Source organism: Mus caroli, chromosome 10 (assembly GCF_900094665.2).
Source record: "Mus caroli chromosome 10, CAROLI_EIJ_v1.1, whole genome shotgun sequence".
In the NCBI taxonomy this organism is placed as follows: Eukaryota; Metazoa; Chordata; class Mammalia; order Rodentia; family Muridae; genus Mus; species Mus caroli.
In genome coordinates, this window is record NC_034579.1 from 120,423,802 (window position 1) to 120,442,212 (window position 18,411).

Consider the following 18,411-nt stretch of genomic DNA (forward strand, 5'->3'; position numbering starts at 1 on the left):
AAGCAAGTCCTCTACCACTGAGCTAAAACCTAACCTTTATTGAAATTGAAAATGGTTATTTTGGGGGGTGGGGTTGTCTGGGTTTTTTTTTTTTTGTTTTTTTTTTTCTTTTTGTTTTTGGGGGGTTTTCAAGTCGAGACAGAGTTTCTCTGTGTAGCCCTGGCTGCCCTGGAACTCACTTTGTAGACCAGGCTGGCCTTGAACTCAGAAATTCGCCTGCCTCTGCCTCGGGAGTGCTGGGATTTAAGGCGTGTGCCACCACCGCCCGGCATGTCTGATTTTTTGAGGCATGTGTCTTTATATATACCAGGCTGGACGAACTCAGAGGTCCACCTGCTTCTACCTGCCAACCCACTGTTGGGATTACAGACATGGGCCATGAACCCTAGCTCTTTTTGAATTTTGAGGGAACTGGAGTTAATGGTTCAGCAGTCAGAACACTGGGTGCTCTTAAAAGACACATGTTCTATTCCCAGAACCTACATGGTTCACATGATCCTTTCACATGATCTAGTTGCAAGGGATCTCACGCCCTTTTTTTGACCTCTGTGTGGGCATCAGGCACACACGTGGTACATATAATTGTTGACAGAATACTTACATGACCTCAAGGGGGAAAAATGGTAATTTGAAACAGGGAAGTTGCCCACACTATCAAGTAGTCCCAGCTCCTTCAGCTGAGATTACAAACCTGTGACACCACACCAGACAAATTTTCATTTCCCTGACAGGTGGTAAAGTTCTTAACATCAGGCAATAGGATCTGGACTATACAGCCAACATCACCAATTAGTCTGCACTGACATCAATATCAAAAGAAAAAAGCCTGTAATACCAAAACATAAGAGACTGAAGCAGGATTACTCTAAAAACCTGATGTCCTAATAGTGGCTCATTGGTCTACCTCTGCCCTAATCCGTCAGTTTTTGATAAGCAGAGACTCTTCTTGGCTACTAACCCCATTTAACCCAGGGCATTGTATACAAAACCAGTCAAAGGATTTTCAAATAGATCCTTAACCACCTCATCTGAACTCACGCATGGAGACAGCGAATTAATCTAGAAACTTCCCTCCTCGCCTCCCCCCAGGGCGCCAATGTCTCCAAGCAGAGGGCAAAGGCGCGCCCCTAAAGGCAAACTGGCAAAAGCAGCTCCTCGCTAAAGGAGCCCGGGCGGGATCCGGACAATCAGAAAAACAGCGGGGTGGTCCAGGCTTTAAGGACGAAGCCGTTTTTCCAAGGATGCAACCGGCGTTGCCGGGCGTGGTGGCTTTGGCACATCCCGGACTCGGGCGGCTGAACTCGAGGCCAGCCTGGGTTTGCGGCAGGCACCCTTGTCTAAGACAAAACGACCCCTGCACATCGCCTTGGGGCCTGCTGTACACGCCGCGGCATCCCACCGCCTTCCTGGGCGGCCCCGACGTCTCTCGGGGAGATCGCCAGCGAGCGTGCTCAGGCGGTTGGCGGCCAACGGCCTGCTAACGCGAGACGGGAGCCCGGGAAGACAGGCGCGAACCGGGCAGCCGGAGGGTCGAGGGGAGGGGCGGGCCCGGGAAGGATCGCGAAGGAGCCTGGAGGCCCCGCCCCTTCCGTAGAGATCTCTAGAAAACCGCGCAGAGCCTGGAAACGGCGACTGCGCACGCGCGGCGGCCGGCCCGGGCATTTTGCTGCGTCACCAGCCGCCGCCCGGCCTCGCCACCCCTCGCGCGCACGCACGCTCCTTCTCCGTCCTCGCGCCCGTTTTCCTACACTTTCCTTCTCTCCCGGGTTGAGGGAGCCGCTCTCCGCGCGGTGCATTCTGGGCATCGAGGCCGAGCCCGCCGCCGCCGTCGCCTAAGAGGAGCGAGGAGAGGCCGCGACCGGGCAGAGACCGCCGGAGTCGCCGCCGGAGAGGAGTCGACTAGCCAGCCGCCGCCAGCGAGGCCCGCCCACCCGTTTGTCTGGCCCTCTGCCCCGTTCACCATGTGAGTGCGACATCCCGCCGACGGAAGGTCGTCCCGGAGCGGAGCGAGGCCGCGCCGGGAGCCCCGGCTGCCGGGAAACGGCCCCTCGCCCTCCCCCCACCCTCGGCCCTTCGCCTTTCTCCCCGCCCGCGCTGGTGGCAGCCCTGCCGTGGGGTGGGAGGGCCTGCATCCTTGTTCCTGTTACCGTTGGAGGACATTTTTCCTCCAGATGTCCGTTTCCCCCATCTCCAGACCGACCCCCGGATTCCTCGTGCCAGAAATCCCACTTTTCTTCCCTAGACAGCCTGGCTCTCTCGGAACTCTGGGAACTTAGCCTTAGGCCCTAAACTCGTGTGTGAGCTTTCCGCCATGAGGGCGCCCGGAGCCGTGGAGTCCTGCCGCTCGGTGCTGATGCCCGGACCCGGCAGGACCGGGCTGAGAGCATTTGTGGGTGCCGCCGTAAGCCGGTGCTACCGGCAGGGCACCACGCGGCCCTCGGCGGCAGGCACTGCTAGGCAACTAGAGGGGGCCATGCCGTCACCACAACGAAACTTCCCGTTCCCACATCTCTGGTCTCTTGAAAATGGTGAACGTTAGCAAATACGGTCACCTCCTTGGCAGCGAGTAATAGTTACTATGGAGCAGGTAGTTCTGCACGTGTTTAGTCACAAGATACTTGTGGACTCTTTCTCTGTACCTCAAACTTTGGGTGGCATTTCGTCATGCTCTTTGTATGCGGAGGTGAAACAGGTATAAAATGACCATCTCACTTGCCTGAAGATCTCCATATAAACATATGGAGGTTACAGATTATTTTAACCTAAGAATTTTAGCCCTTATTTTTCCAGCCTGGAAAACTTTCAAATATGAGAGAATTGAATTACAGTACTTGAGGGGTGGTGTAGGTGGCTGCTATGCACGGCACTAAAAGTTACGGATTGTAGTTGAAAAAAAAAAAAGTTTAACGATTGTACAAGTTTAAGTTTTAACTGCTTGCTTGAATGGCTAAAAATCTAAATGGATAGAAGATGTCCTAGAGCCAATTAGTGGCTGAGAAACAGATCCTAGAAGACCATGTAGTGCTAGAAAATGTGTAAAGAAATTTGGAGGAGTCCCCCATAAAAACCAAGATATGTAGCAGGTTTTACATTTTAGTTTTTCATTATAGTAATTTTTTTCATGTGTGTGTCCCACCTCCGTTTTCCTGGAGGCAAGAGGACAGCCTGTGGGAAGAAGATCTGTGGGGATACAACTTGTCAGGTAGAGAAACCGAGAGCCTTCACTTGCTCAGCCATCTCACCAGCATGGATTTAAATTTTACCTTTGAAATGTTAGGGATTGAACCCCATGTTAAGAAAAGGCTCTCGAGTGTGACTGACCTGTATTCTGATGTCATGTTGGCTTTTTAGGACAAGTTTATGTAAAAACTTCCATTTTGATGTTTAATTTTCCAAAATGTACAGAGAAAATTAATTGCTAGGTAAAACATAATCAATTTAGTAGATAAACATAGCCAAACAAAACATCTTTTCATCCAGAAGTAGCAATTTAGGAGGTAGAGAGATTGCGCAGTGATTAACAGCATTGGCTACCCTTGCTAAGGACCCAAGTTCTATTACCAGAACCGATAGTGCCTGCTAAGAGCAGAGGTGTTAGTTCTGAATCTGGAGTTAGAGGCAGTTGTGAGCCACCCTACGTTGGTGCTTGGGTGCTCTTGCAGAAGCAAGAGCAATGGGGTGTGGATGTTCTGTTTGTATATGTTTTGTGTATCTGCATGCAGCACTGCTAGAAGCCAGCCCAGAAGAGAGTGTTGGAAACCCTGGAGCTAGAGGGTTGTGAATCACCATGTGGGTGCTGGGGTTAGAACCCTGGGTCCTCTGGAAGAGCAGCTAGTGCTTTTAACCCTTGAGCCATCTTTCCAATCTTTGTTTGGGGGGGGCACTCTTGGTTGTTTTTTATTTTGTCTGTTTTGGTTTTTTGTTTTTTGAGACGAGTTCTCCCTGTGTAGCTCTGGCTATCCTGGAACTTGGGCTGGAGATACACCTGCCTCTGCCTCCCTGAGTTCTAGGATTAAAGGTGTACAACTCCTGGTCCTATTACCTTCTTTAAAGGGATAGTTTTTTGAGAAAGGGTCTATGCTGCCCTAGGTGGCCTAACCTCCCAATATGTGGGAGGATCCCCCATTGAACTCCTACTTTCTCCCTCCACTTCCCAAGTATTGGAATTATAGGTGGTGAACAACTTTAAGATCAAAGCCAGATAGGTCTATATAGTGTGCACACATCTCATTTATTTTTGTTTTGTGATGAGGTTTCTGTGTGAACCAGGTTTGCACCATTGTGCACATTTTGAAGAGGTCAGATACCTGGTCTTTTTAAAATGGTCATTATACAGGGTTAAAGAGGTGGCTCATCCTTTAGCGGTCATACTTTTCCAGAGGATCTGGGTTCAATTCTTAAACGCCACATGGTGTTTGACAACAGATTTCAGGGGATCAGGAACCCACTTCTGGCTTCTGTGGACACTGGGTCCATAAGCAGAGTCCTTATGCACATGGAGGCAAAAGACACGTAGTAAAGAGGAACAACTCCCTCAAGGGTAAAATGTCCAATATATACCATTTTGTAAACATCAAGCCACTTATGTAACTATTCTTAGAATTCTAAAGTGAAATTGGAAAACTCTGGTTGATAGTGTGTAGTTTAATGTTTGCTGTAAACAAACTTTCTTTGAGATAGGATAGGGTCTTACTATAGCACCGGCTATAATCTCACTGTATGGTCCTGGAACTCATGTAGACCAAGGTGGACTTGAACTCAAGATCAGACTGCCTCTGCCTTCCAGGTACTGGGATTAAAAGTTAAATTCCACAATGCCTGGCCTGTTTGTTGAATTTTTACTCTGCAAAACTCCCAAAATCAATTCAGCTTTCCAAACTTTTAATAAGCATGTGGTATATGGTTCAAGTTTGAGAAGAGTATCTGATGGTGGCCTTTGTTCAATGTTGATTTCCTAACCACTGTAACCTGGCAACTGATTATCCCTTTTTTCTTGCTGAGTTAGACTTTAACTAGAAGGCATAGAAACAAAGTGGCAAAATTTGCTGGGTTGTAGGTTACTCCTGTTGCTATTTTTTTGTTTTGTTTTTGTTTTTTTCGAGACAAGGTTTCTCTGTACAGCCCTGGCTGTCCTGGAACTCACTTTGTAGACCAGGCTGGCCTCGAAGAACTCAGAAATCCGCCTGCCTCAGATATCCGCCTGCCTCTGCCTCCACAATGCTGGGATTAAAGGCGTGGGCCACCACGCCCGGTTTCCTATTGCTAATTTAAAATTACTGTTTAATTGTATTTTTTCGTTTTAAAGAACTAGAAGCCAAAATATCATTTTGGATCTTAAGTAGCTACTGATATTTCCTCCTTCACACCAGGTAGACAATATAAAATAGATGATAGGGGTTTTGGTGGTTTGGGGTTTTTAAGTAGGTCTCACTGTGTATGCCAGGCTGACATGGAACTTGTAATCAGTCCTCCCACCACCCAAATGGTGAGATTATAAGCATGTGCCATCATGCCCAGCTTTGTATAGATTCTCAAATCTAGAATTGTATTTAAAATCTTACTACCAAGACAGAATCAAGGTTTCATTCACATGTGCTAGGCAAACTGCTCTACCACTTTGCTTTAGCCCTAGCTCTTATTTATTGTATGGATGGACTGTTAGGGTTTTGAGGGGGGGTGGATTAAGACAGGGTCTTACTCTGTAAACCATACTAGCCTTGAACTCAGATCCCCAGCTCTGCCTGCTGAGTGTTGGGATTACAGGTATGTACCAACCCCTCCACTAACCCTCATTTTAAAGTGAATCACAGGAACTACTGAAAACCCAGCTTTGAGACCCTAAAACAACACAGGTCTAATGCAGCTAAATCTCTTCAAACTGATGCGTGCACTTAGGTGGTTTCTCTTGATCTTCAACTGTGTGTCATTGGATTGCTCTCTGGTGTAAAATGTCTTGTGACTTTCCTCTATGGTGCCCTAATGTTACCTTGGCACATATTTTGAGAAACAAAGATTTATTTAAATCTCCTTTGCAGTTTTTTGTTGTTGGGGTTTTTGGGTTATGTTTTGTCTTTTAGGCAAGCTCTTGGGGTCCAGTTGAGGCAGTCTCTCTGTAGCTGGTCTTGAATGCACAGAGACCTACTTGCCTCTGCCTCCTGAGTTCTGGGGTTAAAGGTGTGCATCATTACAGCCAACTAACTTTTTCTTTTTTAAGGCAGGGGGTGCTGGCCTGGAATGCCTGCCTTCACCTCTCAAATGTTGGGATTACAAGCATAATTGACTGTGCCTGGCTTTCCATTAGCAAAACTGTGGTATCTCCTTTGTCTGGTTCTTATTACAAACTGATACAGGTAAAACTGTTTTCATTCTCTTGTGAACTCCTGATCCTTCTGCCTCCCTGTGGAACACCAGCCCTGCAGGAAATTTGATGCAGTTTTCAGCCATCTAGGACTGTATAGTTAAAACTCCCTCATTAACAAGATATTCTTTTAAAAACACTGAAAAGAAGATAGGGAAAATAGTACAGCCAGGAAAGCCCTTGCCTACTGATAAACACGAGGATCTATACATAATCAGTTTCTGTGATTATATGTGTGTGTGGCTACACATAATGTATGCTGGTGTGTGAAGGCCTGAAGCTGAAGCTGAAGCTTGAGCACAGTTATCCTACATTGCCCTATTAGTTGGAGTATAGCCTTTAAATTGCACAGAGAATGTAGACCAGGGTGACCTGGAACCTACAGAAATGCTCCTACTTTAGACTCCCTAAAACACCATTCCTGGTTCAAGGAAGAGCTGGGATTCCAGTAAACTCCCCCCCAACCCCCAAACAGACAGGGTTTCTCTGTGTAGCCCTGCCTGTCCTGGAACTCACTCTGTAGACTAGACCAGGCTGGCCCTGAACTCAGAAATCCGCCTGCCTCTGCCTCCCAAGTGCTGGGATTAAAGGCGTGCACCACCACGCCCGGCTTCTGTAGCAAATCTTAAAGTTGAACTAAACTATGTCTCACTTAAAAAGTGAAGTAGTGGTTAGTAATGCTGGGAGACTTAAAAGGTCCAGTACTTAAAAGCTGGGTGCAGTGATGCCAGCTTTTAATCAAGTGCCTGGGAGTCAGAGCCAGGCAGTTCTCTTGGGTTGGAGGCCAGCCTGGCCTACATAGTTCCAGGAAAGTTAGGGCTATGTAGAGAGACTCTGTCTGAAAAAACTGAGCACTTCACTGTTCTTGAAGACTTGAATGGTTTCCAGTACCCATGTGGAGGCTCACAGCCTTTCCTAATTCCAGGTCAAGAGGATCAACATCCTCTTCTGACTTACGCAGGCAAAACCCTCATACACACAGACCTTAACAAAAAAAAGTTGTGGTTTTGGTTGGTTGGTTTTTGAAAGTATAGAAAAGCATCACGGAGCCATCATCGCCTGCATATATAAATGGCCTTTGACACGGGAGTCCTTTAGGACTATTTGGTCAGAAACATCTTTTAGTTGGGGTTTAACACCATAGATTAAAGGTGTGCGCCACCATACCTGGAGTTTTTTAAAACAGATTTATGTGTATGTGGGTGTTTGCCGCCGGTGTTTATTGGATTTCTGAGGAGGCCATAAGAGTATCTAGTACTTTGGAGGTGAAGTTACAGTCTACATGAGGTACCGTTATGTAGCTGTAGGTGCTAAGAACTGAACACAAGTCCTTTTGTTTTTGTTGGTTGGTTTGGTTTTGGTGTTTTAATCAAGACAGGCTTTCTCTTGGTAGTTCCTGACTGTCCTAGAACTCACTCTGTACAGCAGGCTGGCCTCAGATTCCTATGCCTTTGCCTCCTAAGTACTGGGATGTACACTGCCTGACTTTAAGTTCTTGAGATGCTAATCTATCTCTTCACTCCAGCATCCTAAATCCTATTTTCCCCCAATTATTTCAAGTAAAACCAAGAGAAAAAAATATAAATATACATGTGGGACTTGATTTGTAAAGATTGTATTGTAGATGCTACTGTAAGGCAGATTTGGGGCCTAAACTGTTGTGAGACCTTACCATTACTAAAAAGTGAGTTACAGCTGGACATGGTGGTGCACGCCTTTATTTAATCCCGGCACTCAGGAGGCAGAGGCAGGTGGATTTCTGAGTTCCAGGACAGCCAGGGATACATAGAGAAACTCTGTCTCGAAAAACCAAAAAGAAAAAGAAAAAGTGAGTTACTTTTGGCTATTTTTATTTTCTAAGTAATATTTCTAAGATGATATACTCTTTCATTTAAGAAACACCATCCCTGTCTTCTCATCTGCATCCTCATCTCCCCTTATAAGGGCACCAGACATATTGGAAGTTTTAGGATTGCACTTTCAATTTCCCTTTAAAAGCTCTGTTTCCAAATAAAAGTCTCATTCTGAAGTACTAATTATACAAACTTCAACGTAAAAGATCAGACAGAAAACAGGTCAGCCCATAATGTTGATTACTTAATATGACTGAGGAAATAAGGTGAATTTCTTTCCTGGTTCTCCCTGCACTCCACCTCCAGAGTTCTGAAATTGAAGACTTGTGCCACCACTGCCCACCTAGGTTCCCATGTCTTTTTTTTTTTTTTTTTTTAAGATTTATTTATTTATTATATGTTAAGTACACTGTAGCTGTCTTCGGACACTCCAGAAGAGGGCGTCAGATCTCATTACGGATGGTTGTGAGCCACCATGTGGTTGCTGGTATTCAAACTCAGGACCTTCGGAAGAGCAGTCAACCACTGGAGCCATCTCTCCAGCCCCTCTTTGTTTTCTTTTAAATACTTTAAATGCATAATTATATAGAGAGTTTGGTTTTTCAGGGTGGGGTTTCTCTGTGAAGCCCTAGTTGTCTTAGAACTCACTGTAGGCCAGGCTGGTCTGGATCTGAGAGATCTGCTTCTTTCTTTCTGTAATTATAAAGGTGTGTGTTGTGCCTGCCTGGCTCATTGATATTTTTTGTGTGGATGGTTGCGGTTTTATGTAGGGTTGTCTGGGTTTTTTTGTTTTGTTTGTTTGTTTGTTTTTTCTTTTTCGTATTTTCTTTCTTTCTTAATTCTATCCATCTTACAACTAAAACCCTCACTGCCTGGCAATAAAAACTTTGTCAGGTGGTTGTGGCATACACCTTTAAACAGAAGCAGGTGGATCCCTGAATTCAAGGCCAGCCTGGGTGGGCCGGCCACATGAGATCCTATGGGGATCAAGGCAAAAAAGAGGGCTGGCTGGCAGGGAAAAATCTTGACATTTTCTGCCATCCAAACAACCTGAGTTTGATTTCTAGAACCCACAAGACTGAAGGAAAGAGCCAACTACTGCAAGTAGTTCTGTGGCTTTACAGGCCCATTGCTGGGTACCTGTGTATGTATACATAAAAAGAAATGTTTAAGAAGAAATAAAAAACAATACCAACTGATTATATCAATAATAAATGTTACAAGGGAAAGGGGTATTTGAAATCTGATATCAAATCAAACTAAACAAGTGATGTACACCTGTTACTTAACCTGCACTTAATAGCAAAACCCATCAGGGGATATAGTTAATAAGGAAAACTCAAGACATCTGCCAATAGGTACTAACAAGATAGTGTTTATTTTATTTTATTCTGGCTCGCTATTGTCTTTTGAAATTGGGACACTACCATATGTCATTTTTCTAGACTTTATATTATTTGCTGTGTATACATTTACCACTGGACATGTGTGGAAGTCAAGACAACTTGCAGGTGTTTTCCAAAACTGGGTGCGTCTCAGGGGCCACCTCAGGTGGCTACATACGGTCCCTCCTATGGCTTTGTGTGCGCTTTGTCTATTGATTTTGGATCCCCTGGAACTGGGGTTACACGTGGTTGTGAGCTGACATGTGGATTCTGGAGCCCAGATCATCTACAAGAGTAGCAAGTGCTCTTTGCCCCCGAGCCATCTCTCCAACCCTTCAACCCTTGTTCTTGTTCTTGTTCTGTGGGACAATAGCCTGGTGTGTACTCTGAACCATCCTAAAATTGCAGTCCTCTTACCTTAGTCTCCTGCAGTCTGGATGACTAACACCTTGCTGTATATTTTTGTTCTAGGCTATAGTATATAAAACCCAGACCCTGCATATGCTAGGCAAACATTATGCCACTGGGATATGTCCCTGCTAATTCCCAGTTACTAATGTTGAAAGCAGGGTTGTAAAATAGTACATTTATTTGAAGGTGCCTAATTATCTTTATAGTTAAATCTGTGTCTCTTAGTTGCAGTAGTGTTGGTTTAAAGAATTATCACCTCATGATTGACTGGCATTAAATGTTAGATCTTAGCTTCAAGTCCTGTTAACCATGGTGAAAGGGGGGGTATTTTTGGGTTGGGTGGTGTTTTGTGTGTTTATTTTTGGTTTCCTTTGAGGTTTTTTTTTTTTTTTTTTTTTTTTTTTTTTTTGAGATAGGGTTTCTCTGTATAGACTTGACTGTCCTGGAACTCTGTAGATGAGACCAGGCTGGGCTCAAAACCTCAGAGGTCCCACTGCCTTCCTACTTACTGCTGGGATTAAAAGCTTGAGCCACCACCGCCTGGCTTGTTTGTTTTCAAAGCCTACTTTTTGTCCTATGATAAATGAATGGCATTGTGTGGGTAGGGCAAGGAAGGATCAGGTATTCAAGGCCAATGTGGGCTACTTAAGAAGAGCCCTGCCTCATTCCCTCATCTCCCAGAATAAAGTCCCTGTTAGCAAAGTTTTAAGTCTTCCTGAAAGTACTTTGTTGAAGCCTTTGGAATGTAAGATAAATGTAAAGTGAAATTTAAACTTGTGATGGAGAAGAGAAATAAATTACTATGTTAAATATGAAGTTATAAATACTCAAAGAATTCCTTCTTGAATTTATCATTTTCTCTACTTATAGGCAGCCTGCTTCTGCAAAGTGGTACGATCGAAGGGACTATGTATTCATTGAATTTTGTGTTGAAGACAGTAAAGATGTTAATGTAAACTTTGAAAAATCCAAACTTACTTTCAGGTAATTTGCCTTTTGTCTTATTTAAGGTGTCTATTATTACTGTGATGAAACACCATGATGTTGGGTGGAAATGGATTATTGGGCTTATGGATCCACTGTTAATCATCAAAGGAAGTCAGAGCAGGAACATGGAAGCAGGACAGAGGACATGGTGGAGTGCTGCTTACTGGCTTGCTCAGCCTTTCTTACAGAATCCAGGGGTGGAGGCACGCACAATGGGCTGGGCCCTTCCCTATCAATCACTAAGAAATGTACTATAGGCCTTCTCACAGTCTGATCTTATAGAGGCATTTTCTCCTTTGAGGGTCCTGTCTCTAGGATTGTGTAGAATTGACATGAACTAGCCAGCCACCTTTCTACATCAGTGTTACCCAAAGCTTACTGTATGTAATTGGCTTTTTAATCTCTTTCTCTGTCTCACTTTTTTTTTTTTTTTTTTTTTTTTTTTTTTTTTAGTTGTCTTGGAGGAAGTGATAATTTTAAGCATTTAAATGAAATTGATCTTTTTCATTGTATTGATCCAAATGTAAGTACCATTGATGCTTTTTTCTGATTTAAATGATGAGAAGCTGGGCATGCTGCTGTTATCTTAGGGTTTGTTGCTGTGAGGAAACCATGACAGGGCAGTTTTTATAAAGGGAAACGGGGCTGGTTTACAGCTCAGGGATTCAGTGCATTGTTGTCATAGAGGAAAGCATGATGGCATGTAGGCAGATAATTGTGCCAGAGAAGTAACTAAGGGTTCTACACCTGGAGGGGCAAGAAGAGACTAGGCCTGGTTTGAGGTTCAGAGACATCAAAGCCCACCTGAAGAGGCACACTCCCCCCAATAGTGCCACCCTTCCCAACAATGCTAGTCCCTATGAGCCTGTGAGGCCACTTTCATTTAAACTACCACAATAATAAACATTAAATCTTTAATCTGTTTAGCCTAACAGTTTAGACACTATCAGCAACCTCTCTTCCTACACATTTTTCATTCTGTCACTGGCAAAATGACAGAGTACCTTTGAAATCTTTCTATCTTCTATCAGAAATTTTGAGTAGCCAAAAAGCTTGTTTGGAAAGAATTTTTTAAAAATGAACCTATAAGCTGAAAGTTTAGGAACTAGAGGCAAGTCAGAAAAGCTTTGCCTACGTAGAAAAACCATCTCAGAGGAAAGAGACAAAACTTTGTGTAGAGGATCCCTCAAAACTACTAATACTCAGGGGGCTAATTGTGGACGATCTTGGGTTCAAGACTGGGCTGCACAGTAACAACCAAATTATGAAGGTCCAGCTCTGTTATAGAGAACTTTCCTAGCATGTTTCAAGGTCCTAAGTTTTATCCCTGGGGGGGGGGGGAGCTGTTTTTATCATAGCAGAGACGAGTGGTATGATGATGCTTTTGTTGTAGGATTCCAAGCATAAAAGAACCGACAGATCGATTTTATGTTGTTTGCGAAAAGGAGAATCCGGCCAGTCATGGCCTAGGTTAACAAAGGAAAGGGCAAAGGTAGGTGAGGTTTTTTTTCTGTTTGAGTATTTTAATGTTTTAAGAATTAAAAATGGGGCTTTCTTACTCCTGCTTCTTTCCCTTGCCTCTTGCCCCTTTGCTCTCCCTCTCTCCCCATTCCTTCTCTCCTCCCTCCCCTCTCCAAGTGGTCATGGTTGGCCTCTACTTCTCCACTTTCTCTCTGCTTTTCTCTGCCTCTGCTACTCTCTTAACTCCCCTCCCCATGCCCTGAATAAGCTCTATTCTGTCTGCTCTTTGGAAGGTCCTGCGTTCAATTCTCAGCAACCACATGGTGGCTCACAACCATCTATAATGAGATCTAGTGCCCTCTTCTGGCCTGTAGGCAGAATCTTTTTAAGCCTAAAAATAGATTTTTATAATTGTAAAAAAGCTGGTATTCTATACTTGGCTTTCTCATCAAATGTCATAAAACCAGACCTTAATTGATAAGGATCTTTTGCATTGGAGAGACAAGCTTTTGCATCAGGTGTGGTGGCACGCTTGAGGCTAAGGCAGAAAGGTTGTGACATCAAGACTAGCTTGCCTCGGTGTCTTAGTTACTATTGATGTGATGGAAAACCATTTGAAACAATTTGGGGAGGAAAGAGTTTATTTATTATATTGCTTATACTTCATATTCTTTTTTTTTTTTTTTTTGGTTTTTCGAGACAGGGTTTCTCTGTGTAGCCCTGGGTGTCCTGGAACTCACTCTGTAGACCAGGCTGGCCTCGAACTCAGAAATCCGCCTGCCTCTGCCTCCCCAGTGCTGGGATTAAAGGCGTGCGCCACCACGCCCGGCTATACTTCATATTCTTAGTCCATCATAGCAGAGCAAGAACTTGGAGTCAGGAGCTGATGGTCCATGGAGGGTGTTGCTTGCTTCTCATGGCTTGTTCAGCTTGCTGTTTCTTACAGAACCCAGGACCGCCAGCCCAGGGATGACCCCCACCCCGAATGAGCTCAGCCCTTCAATCACTAATTAAGAAAATGCCTTACACCTGGATATGGCATTTTTCTCAGTTGGGTTCCCTCCTCTCAGAGGACTGTAACCAGTGTTGAGGTGACAAATTAGCCAGCATACTAATGAGTTACTTGGTTACCATAGGGGAGCAAAGTTTGGTGACATTCAAGATTCAAGGAACTGAGGATAGGCTGGCAGGGTGAAGGTAGATTACTGCCAAACCTGAAGGCCTGAGTTCTGATCATAAGATGGTACAAGGGGAAAGTATGTTAGAAACAGGAGTATGTATTTCTTTGAATTTGAGGCCAGCCAAGTACTTTCATAGTGAGGTACTGTCTAGACTGTAAACAGTGGCACTAGGGTAGCTCAGTTGAGAATGCCTAATATGCACAAAGCTGTAGGTTGGATAGAACCTAAAACAGCATGACCTATAATCCATCTAAAGACGGATTAATAGTTGAATGTTAGCCTTTGTAAATTGGATTAATTCCAGGTATCATGCAATGCTTCCCAATAAATGTCTTTGTATGAAAGGTTAAGTTGGACAGTCAAAAATGATTCCTGGAGCCGGGCATGGTGTCACACGCCTTTAATCCCAGCACTTGGTAGGCAGAGGCAGGCAGATTTCTGAGTTTGAGGCCAGCCTGGTCTACAAAGTGAGTTCCAGGACATCCAGGGCTACACAGAGAAACCCTGTCTCGAGGGAAGAAAAATGATTCCTGGACTTACCCTCTTGGTTTCTTGTGGATTTTTCTTTTTGAGCTGATTTTATGTCCCATTACTGGTTATGAATAACTTGGAGGTGATATTGTTGATCTCTAGCTTAATTGGCTCAGTGTGGACTTCAATAATTGGAAAGACTGGGAGGATGACTCAGATGAAGACATGTCGAATTTTGACCGTTTCTCTGAGGTAAGTTTTTTTAATTGCATTTTCTACCCTGTTCCCATAATATATTCTACACAGTCCTTTTAATCCCTTTTTTCTTTTTCCATTTTAATGTGTATGGATAGTTTTTGCCTGCATATATGTGTCTGTGCACCACTTGGGACATGGTCCCAAGGCAGAGTCTGAAGGTGGTGTCAGGGTCCCTGGTAATGGAGTTACAGAGGGTTATAAGCCAGTATGTGGTTGTTAGAAATCAAACCCCAGCCTTCTGCAAGAGTAACAGGTGCGGGCTGGTGAGATGGCTCAGTGGGTAAGAGCACCCGACTGCTCTTCCGAAGGTCCAGAGTTCAACTCCCAGCAACCACATGGTGGCTCACAACCATCCGTAACGAGATCTGGCGCCCTCTTCTGGAGTGTCTGGAGACAGCTACAGTGTACTACATATAATAAATCTTTTTTTAAAAAAAAAGAGTAACAGGTGCTCTCAACCACAAAAAGGTCACCCTTTTTGGTTTTCTGGACAGAAACCCGTGTAGTCAGGACAGGTCACAACTGCTTATAACAATATTTCTAGGGAATCTGGTAGCCTTTATCATGTCTGGTCTGTTCAGGCACCAGGCTTACATGTGATGGACAAACATCTAAAGAGATGATCTTAGGGTGAAGCATTCCTTTGAGACAGGGTTTCTCTGTGTAGCTCTGGCTGTCCTGGAACTCATTCTGTAGACCAGGTGGATCTCTTGAGTTCCAGGTCAGCCAGGGCTACACAGAGAAACCCTGTCTCAGGGGATGGATGGGGAGGGGACAGTTATTGTTGATCAACTGGTAACCCTAACCACTGAGCCATCTCTTCAACTCCCCTAAGAAGAATTTAGAAAAATAAACAGGACCATCATGGTGTGGTGATTTTTTTTGAGACAGGGTTTTTCTGTGTAGCCCTGGCTGTCCTGGAACTCACTTTGTAGACCAGGCTGGCCTCGAACTCAGAAATCCGCCTGCCTCTGCCTCCCGAGTGCTGGGATAAAAGGCGTGCGCCACCACGCCCAGCTAGAGACCATACCATGCCTCTTAGAGGTGATGGAACTCTTGGCTTTTTTCTTTTTTTTTGTTAAAGATTTATTTATTTTACGTATATGGGTACACTGTAGATGTGCAGATGGTCGTGAGCCACCATGTGGTTGCTGGAATTTGAACTCAGGACCTTTCTTTGGAAAAGCAGTCAATGCTATTAACCGCTGAGCCATCTCTCTAGTCCAACTGTCTGGAAGTTCTGTGTACTCCAGGCTGGCCCCAAATTTACTGAGATGTGCCTGCCTTTGTCTTCCATATGCTGTGTGGATCAAAGGTGTGGGCCACTGTGCCACCCTCCTTTCTCTATTCTTTTTCCCACTCTCACCCCCAAAAGACTGCTATTGTTTTAGGGCTGAACATACTATTCCTATTGTATGTCTGGCTAAGACTTATTTGCATGGAAGCCAGAAGAGGCCATGGGATTGATCCCTTAGAACTGGAGTTACAGGTGGTTGTGGTCCTCATCTGTGTGAGTGCTGAGAATTCCACCCAGGTTTTTTGGGAAAGCAGCTAGCGCCTTTAGTTATTGAGCCGTCTCTCCAACCCCACCTTCACTCTCACGTGCATCTTTCTAAGCTATCTTAGGTCCTGAAATCAAGGATAGCATCAAGTATTTTAAGTTTTTACTTTTCTTACAAAGTGGCGTGTAAAGTTATTTCCCTTAAATTTAGGTATGAAACTTTCTCATATCTTCTAGTTAGTAGGCAGAGGTGGCAGTTGTTAGGGCCACCCTAGGCTTAAGAATCACATCTCAAAGGTGCTTGTTGTATGACCTCCCTCACACAGGAGTTTTTTCCTTACCTACATTGGCTCCTTTACTGTGGGGGCCATAAGGATGTCAGATTGCCCTGCAATTGTCAGAGCAGTACATGAGTCATTTTTCCAGCTCAATACATAGTTTTATCAGTTGCATTTTCTGCTATATGTAGATATCTTCCTGGGTGAATCTAGCAAAAAAAAAAAAAAAGATTTCCTATATCCTGCCATATTGGCCACTAACTCAGGGTATCGTTGAGGGTGATCTTGAACTTCTGAATCTTCCTGCCGCTGCAACCTGTGTACTTTCTCTTTCTTGTCTTACATTCAGCCTTTTATAGAAAGAGCGTACTTAAAGGTTCTTTTGCATTCATTCATTCATGAGAACTTATGCTGTCCCAAACGCCTATTCTGGAGTGCCGCTAATAAAGCTGAATTTAACATTTTAAAGCTGATTTTTTATTCTTCAAATAGATGATGGATCACATGGGTGGTGATGAGGATGTAGATTTACCAGAAGTAGATGGAGCAGATGATGTAAGTATGTGTGCCCCTTAACAGAAGTTAACTTGCAATGATCTTATAGACTCACTGTTGCCCTCAAGAGTGCAGCCACCCACATCCTTAGTCTACCCCTGTCTTGTTTCCTTTTGGGTAGGGAGGGGATTCAAGACAGGGTTTTTCTGTGTAGCCCTGGCCCTATCTTGTTTCTTAATATATTAAAAGATTTTACCTAGTAGGGAAATTGTTTTTTGTGAACCATTAAGGATCATATTTTAACAAACCATTACATAAAGATTAAGAGTTGAAAGATTATCATTTGACAAGGATAGAAATGGGATTTAAAAGCAAGTCAGAGACTATAGTAATAAAAGGATGTGAATGCACTGAGGATGGTGTACTCTACTACTTTAGACATTATCTCCCCAGAAATGTGTTAATATCTTAATATAAACTTACATAGTTGGGAGAATTCTCAGCTTTAGTATATAGAATTAGAATTCATTGACTTCTGTGTATAAATTTTTCCTTTCATTGAATGCCAAGAAAGGTTGACCCTTTGGGTTCTTGGGGGAGAACTTAAAGATGGATCTTCTGCTACAAAGCCATTCACTTTAGGAAAATAGGCCTTGAGTTTAAACGCATCATTAAAGCCGGGAGTGGTGGCGCACGCCTTTAATCCCAGCACTTGGGAGGCAGAGGCAGGTGGATTTCTGAGTTCGAGGGCAGCCAGGGCTATACAGAGAAACCCTATCTCGAAAAACCAAAAAAGGGAGGAAAAAAATACAATACTTAGGATTTTTAAGGTACACTATTCTGTAAAGAGATATATGTATAATCAATTTGGTAACTTTTTCAAATTTTCTTCTACAGGATTCACAAGACAGTGATGATGAAAGTGAGTCTTGGGGTTTGGGTTTTTTTGGGGTTTTGTTTTTGTTTTTTAATATTTCTGCTGCAGTGATTGTCCACACTGAGAATAACTTTCAGAGCAGACACCACCTATATTTTCTTTTTTAAGCACAAGAGTGGTAGAGTACAGGTTAGATGAAAATCCTAACCACCACCAGGAAAAGTGGAGGGAAATGATACTTTTTTTTTTTAATTATTATTATTATTTTATGTTTTACCTGAATATGTGTCTGCACTGTATGTATACCTGTTGCCTGGGAGGACAGAAGAGGGTATCAGAGCCCTTTGATGTGGAGTATAGCCAGCTATGAGCAGACATATAGGTGCTGGGAGTTGAGCCTGGGTTTTCTAGCAGAATAACCAGAGCTTTTAACCTCTGAGCCATGTCTCTAGCCTCCAATAAGGCACGGACTAGAATTAACTTATTAGGAAGAAGAGGGCATTTCCAGGGATGGATATTGGCTAGTGAACTAAGAACCAAAAAGTCTTGTCACATTCTTAGAAGGGGCTTATTATTTAAGGTGTGCTTACATGTTCAGTGTATAAGTGTTCACACAGGGTTACTAGGGAGCTCTCAGTTTTGTTGCCTCCATTTATATAAGTGTTAGGTTCTCTTGTAGGCCTTGCTGACTTGTCTGTAAAATTCTTTCAGAGATGCCAGATCTGGAGTAAGGGCTGTTGTCATCGCCTGGATTTTGAGAAAGGAAAATAACTTCTGCAAGATTTCACAATTGAGAAAACCCCTGAGTCGATAGCTCTAAAGACAGATATGCTGTACTTGCCTCCTCTAACCCAGTTGTCAACCTTTTTTTTTTCTTTTTTCTTTTTTCTTTTTC

The 18,411-nt window shown here is 43.8% G+C and overlaps 1 protein-coding gene across 1 annotated transcript; it reads left to right on the top strand.

Annotated features, from left to right (window-relative positions):
* Positions 1–1,635: 1,635 nt before the first annotated feature.
* Positions 1,636–18,405, top strand: Ptges3 (prostaglandin E synthase 3). The gene is made up of 8 exons (XM_021174273.2): positions 1,636–1,963; positions 10,878–10,991; positions 11,448–11,517; positions 12,388–12,486; positions 14,270–14,359; positions 16,637–16,699; positions 17,537–17,561; positions 18,228–18,405. Coding segments are annotated over exons 1-8 (483 nt in total). The 5' UTR covers positions 1,636–1,961; the 3' UTR covers positions 18,248–18,405.
* The last annotated feature ends 6 nt before the right edge of the window (positions 18,406–18,411 follow it).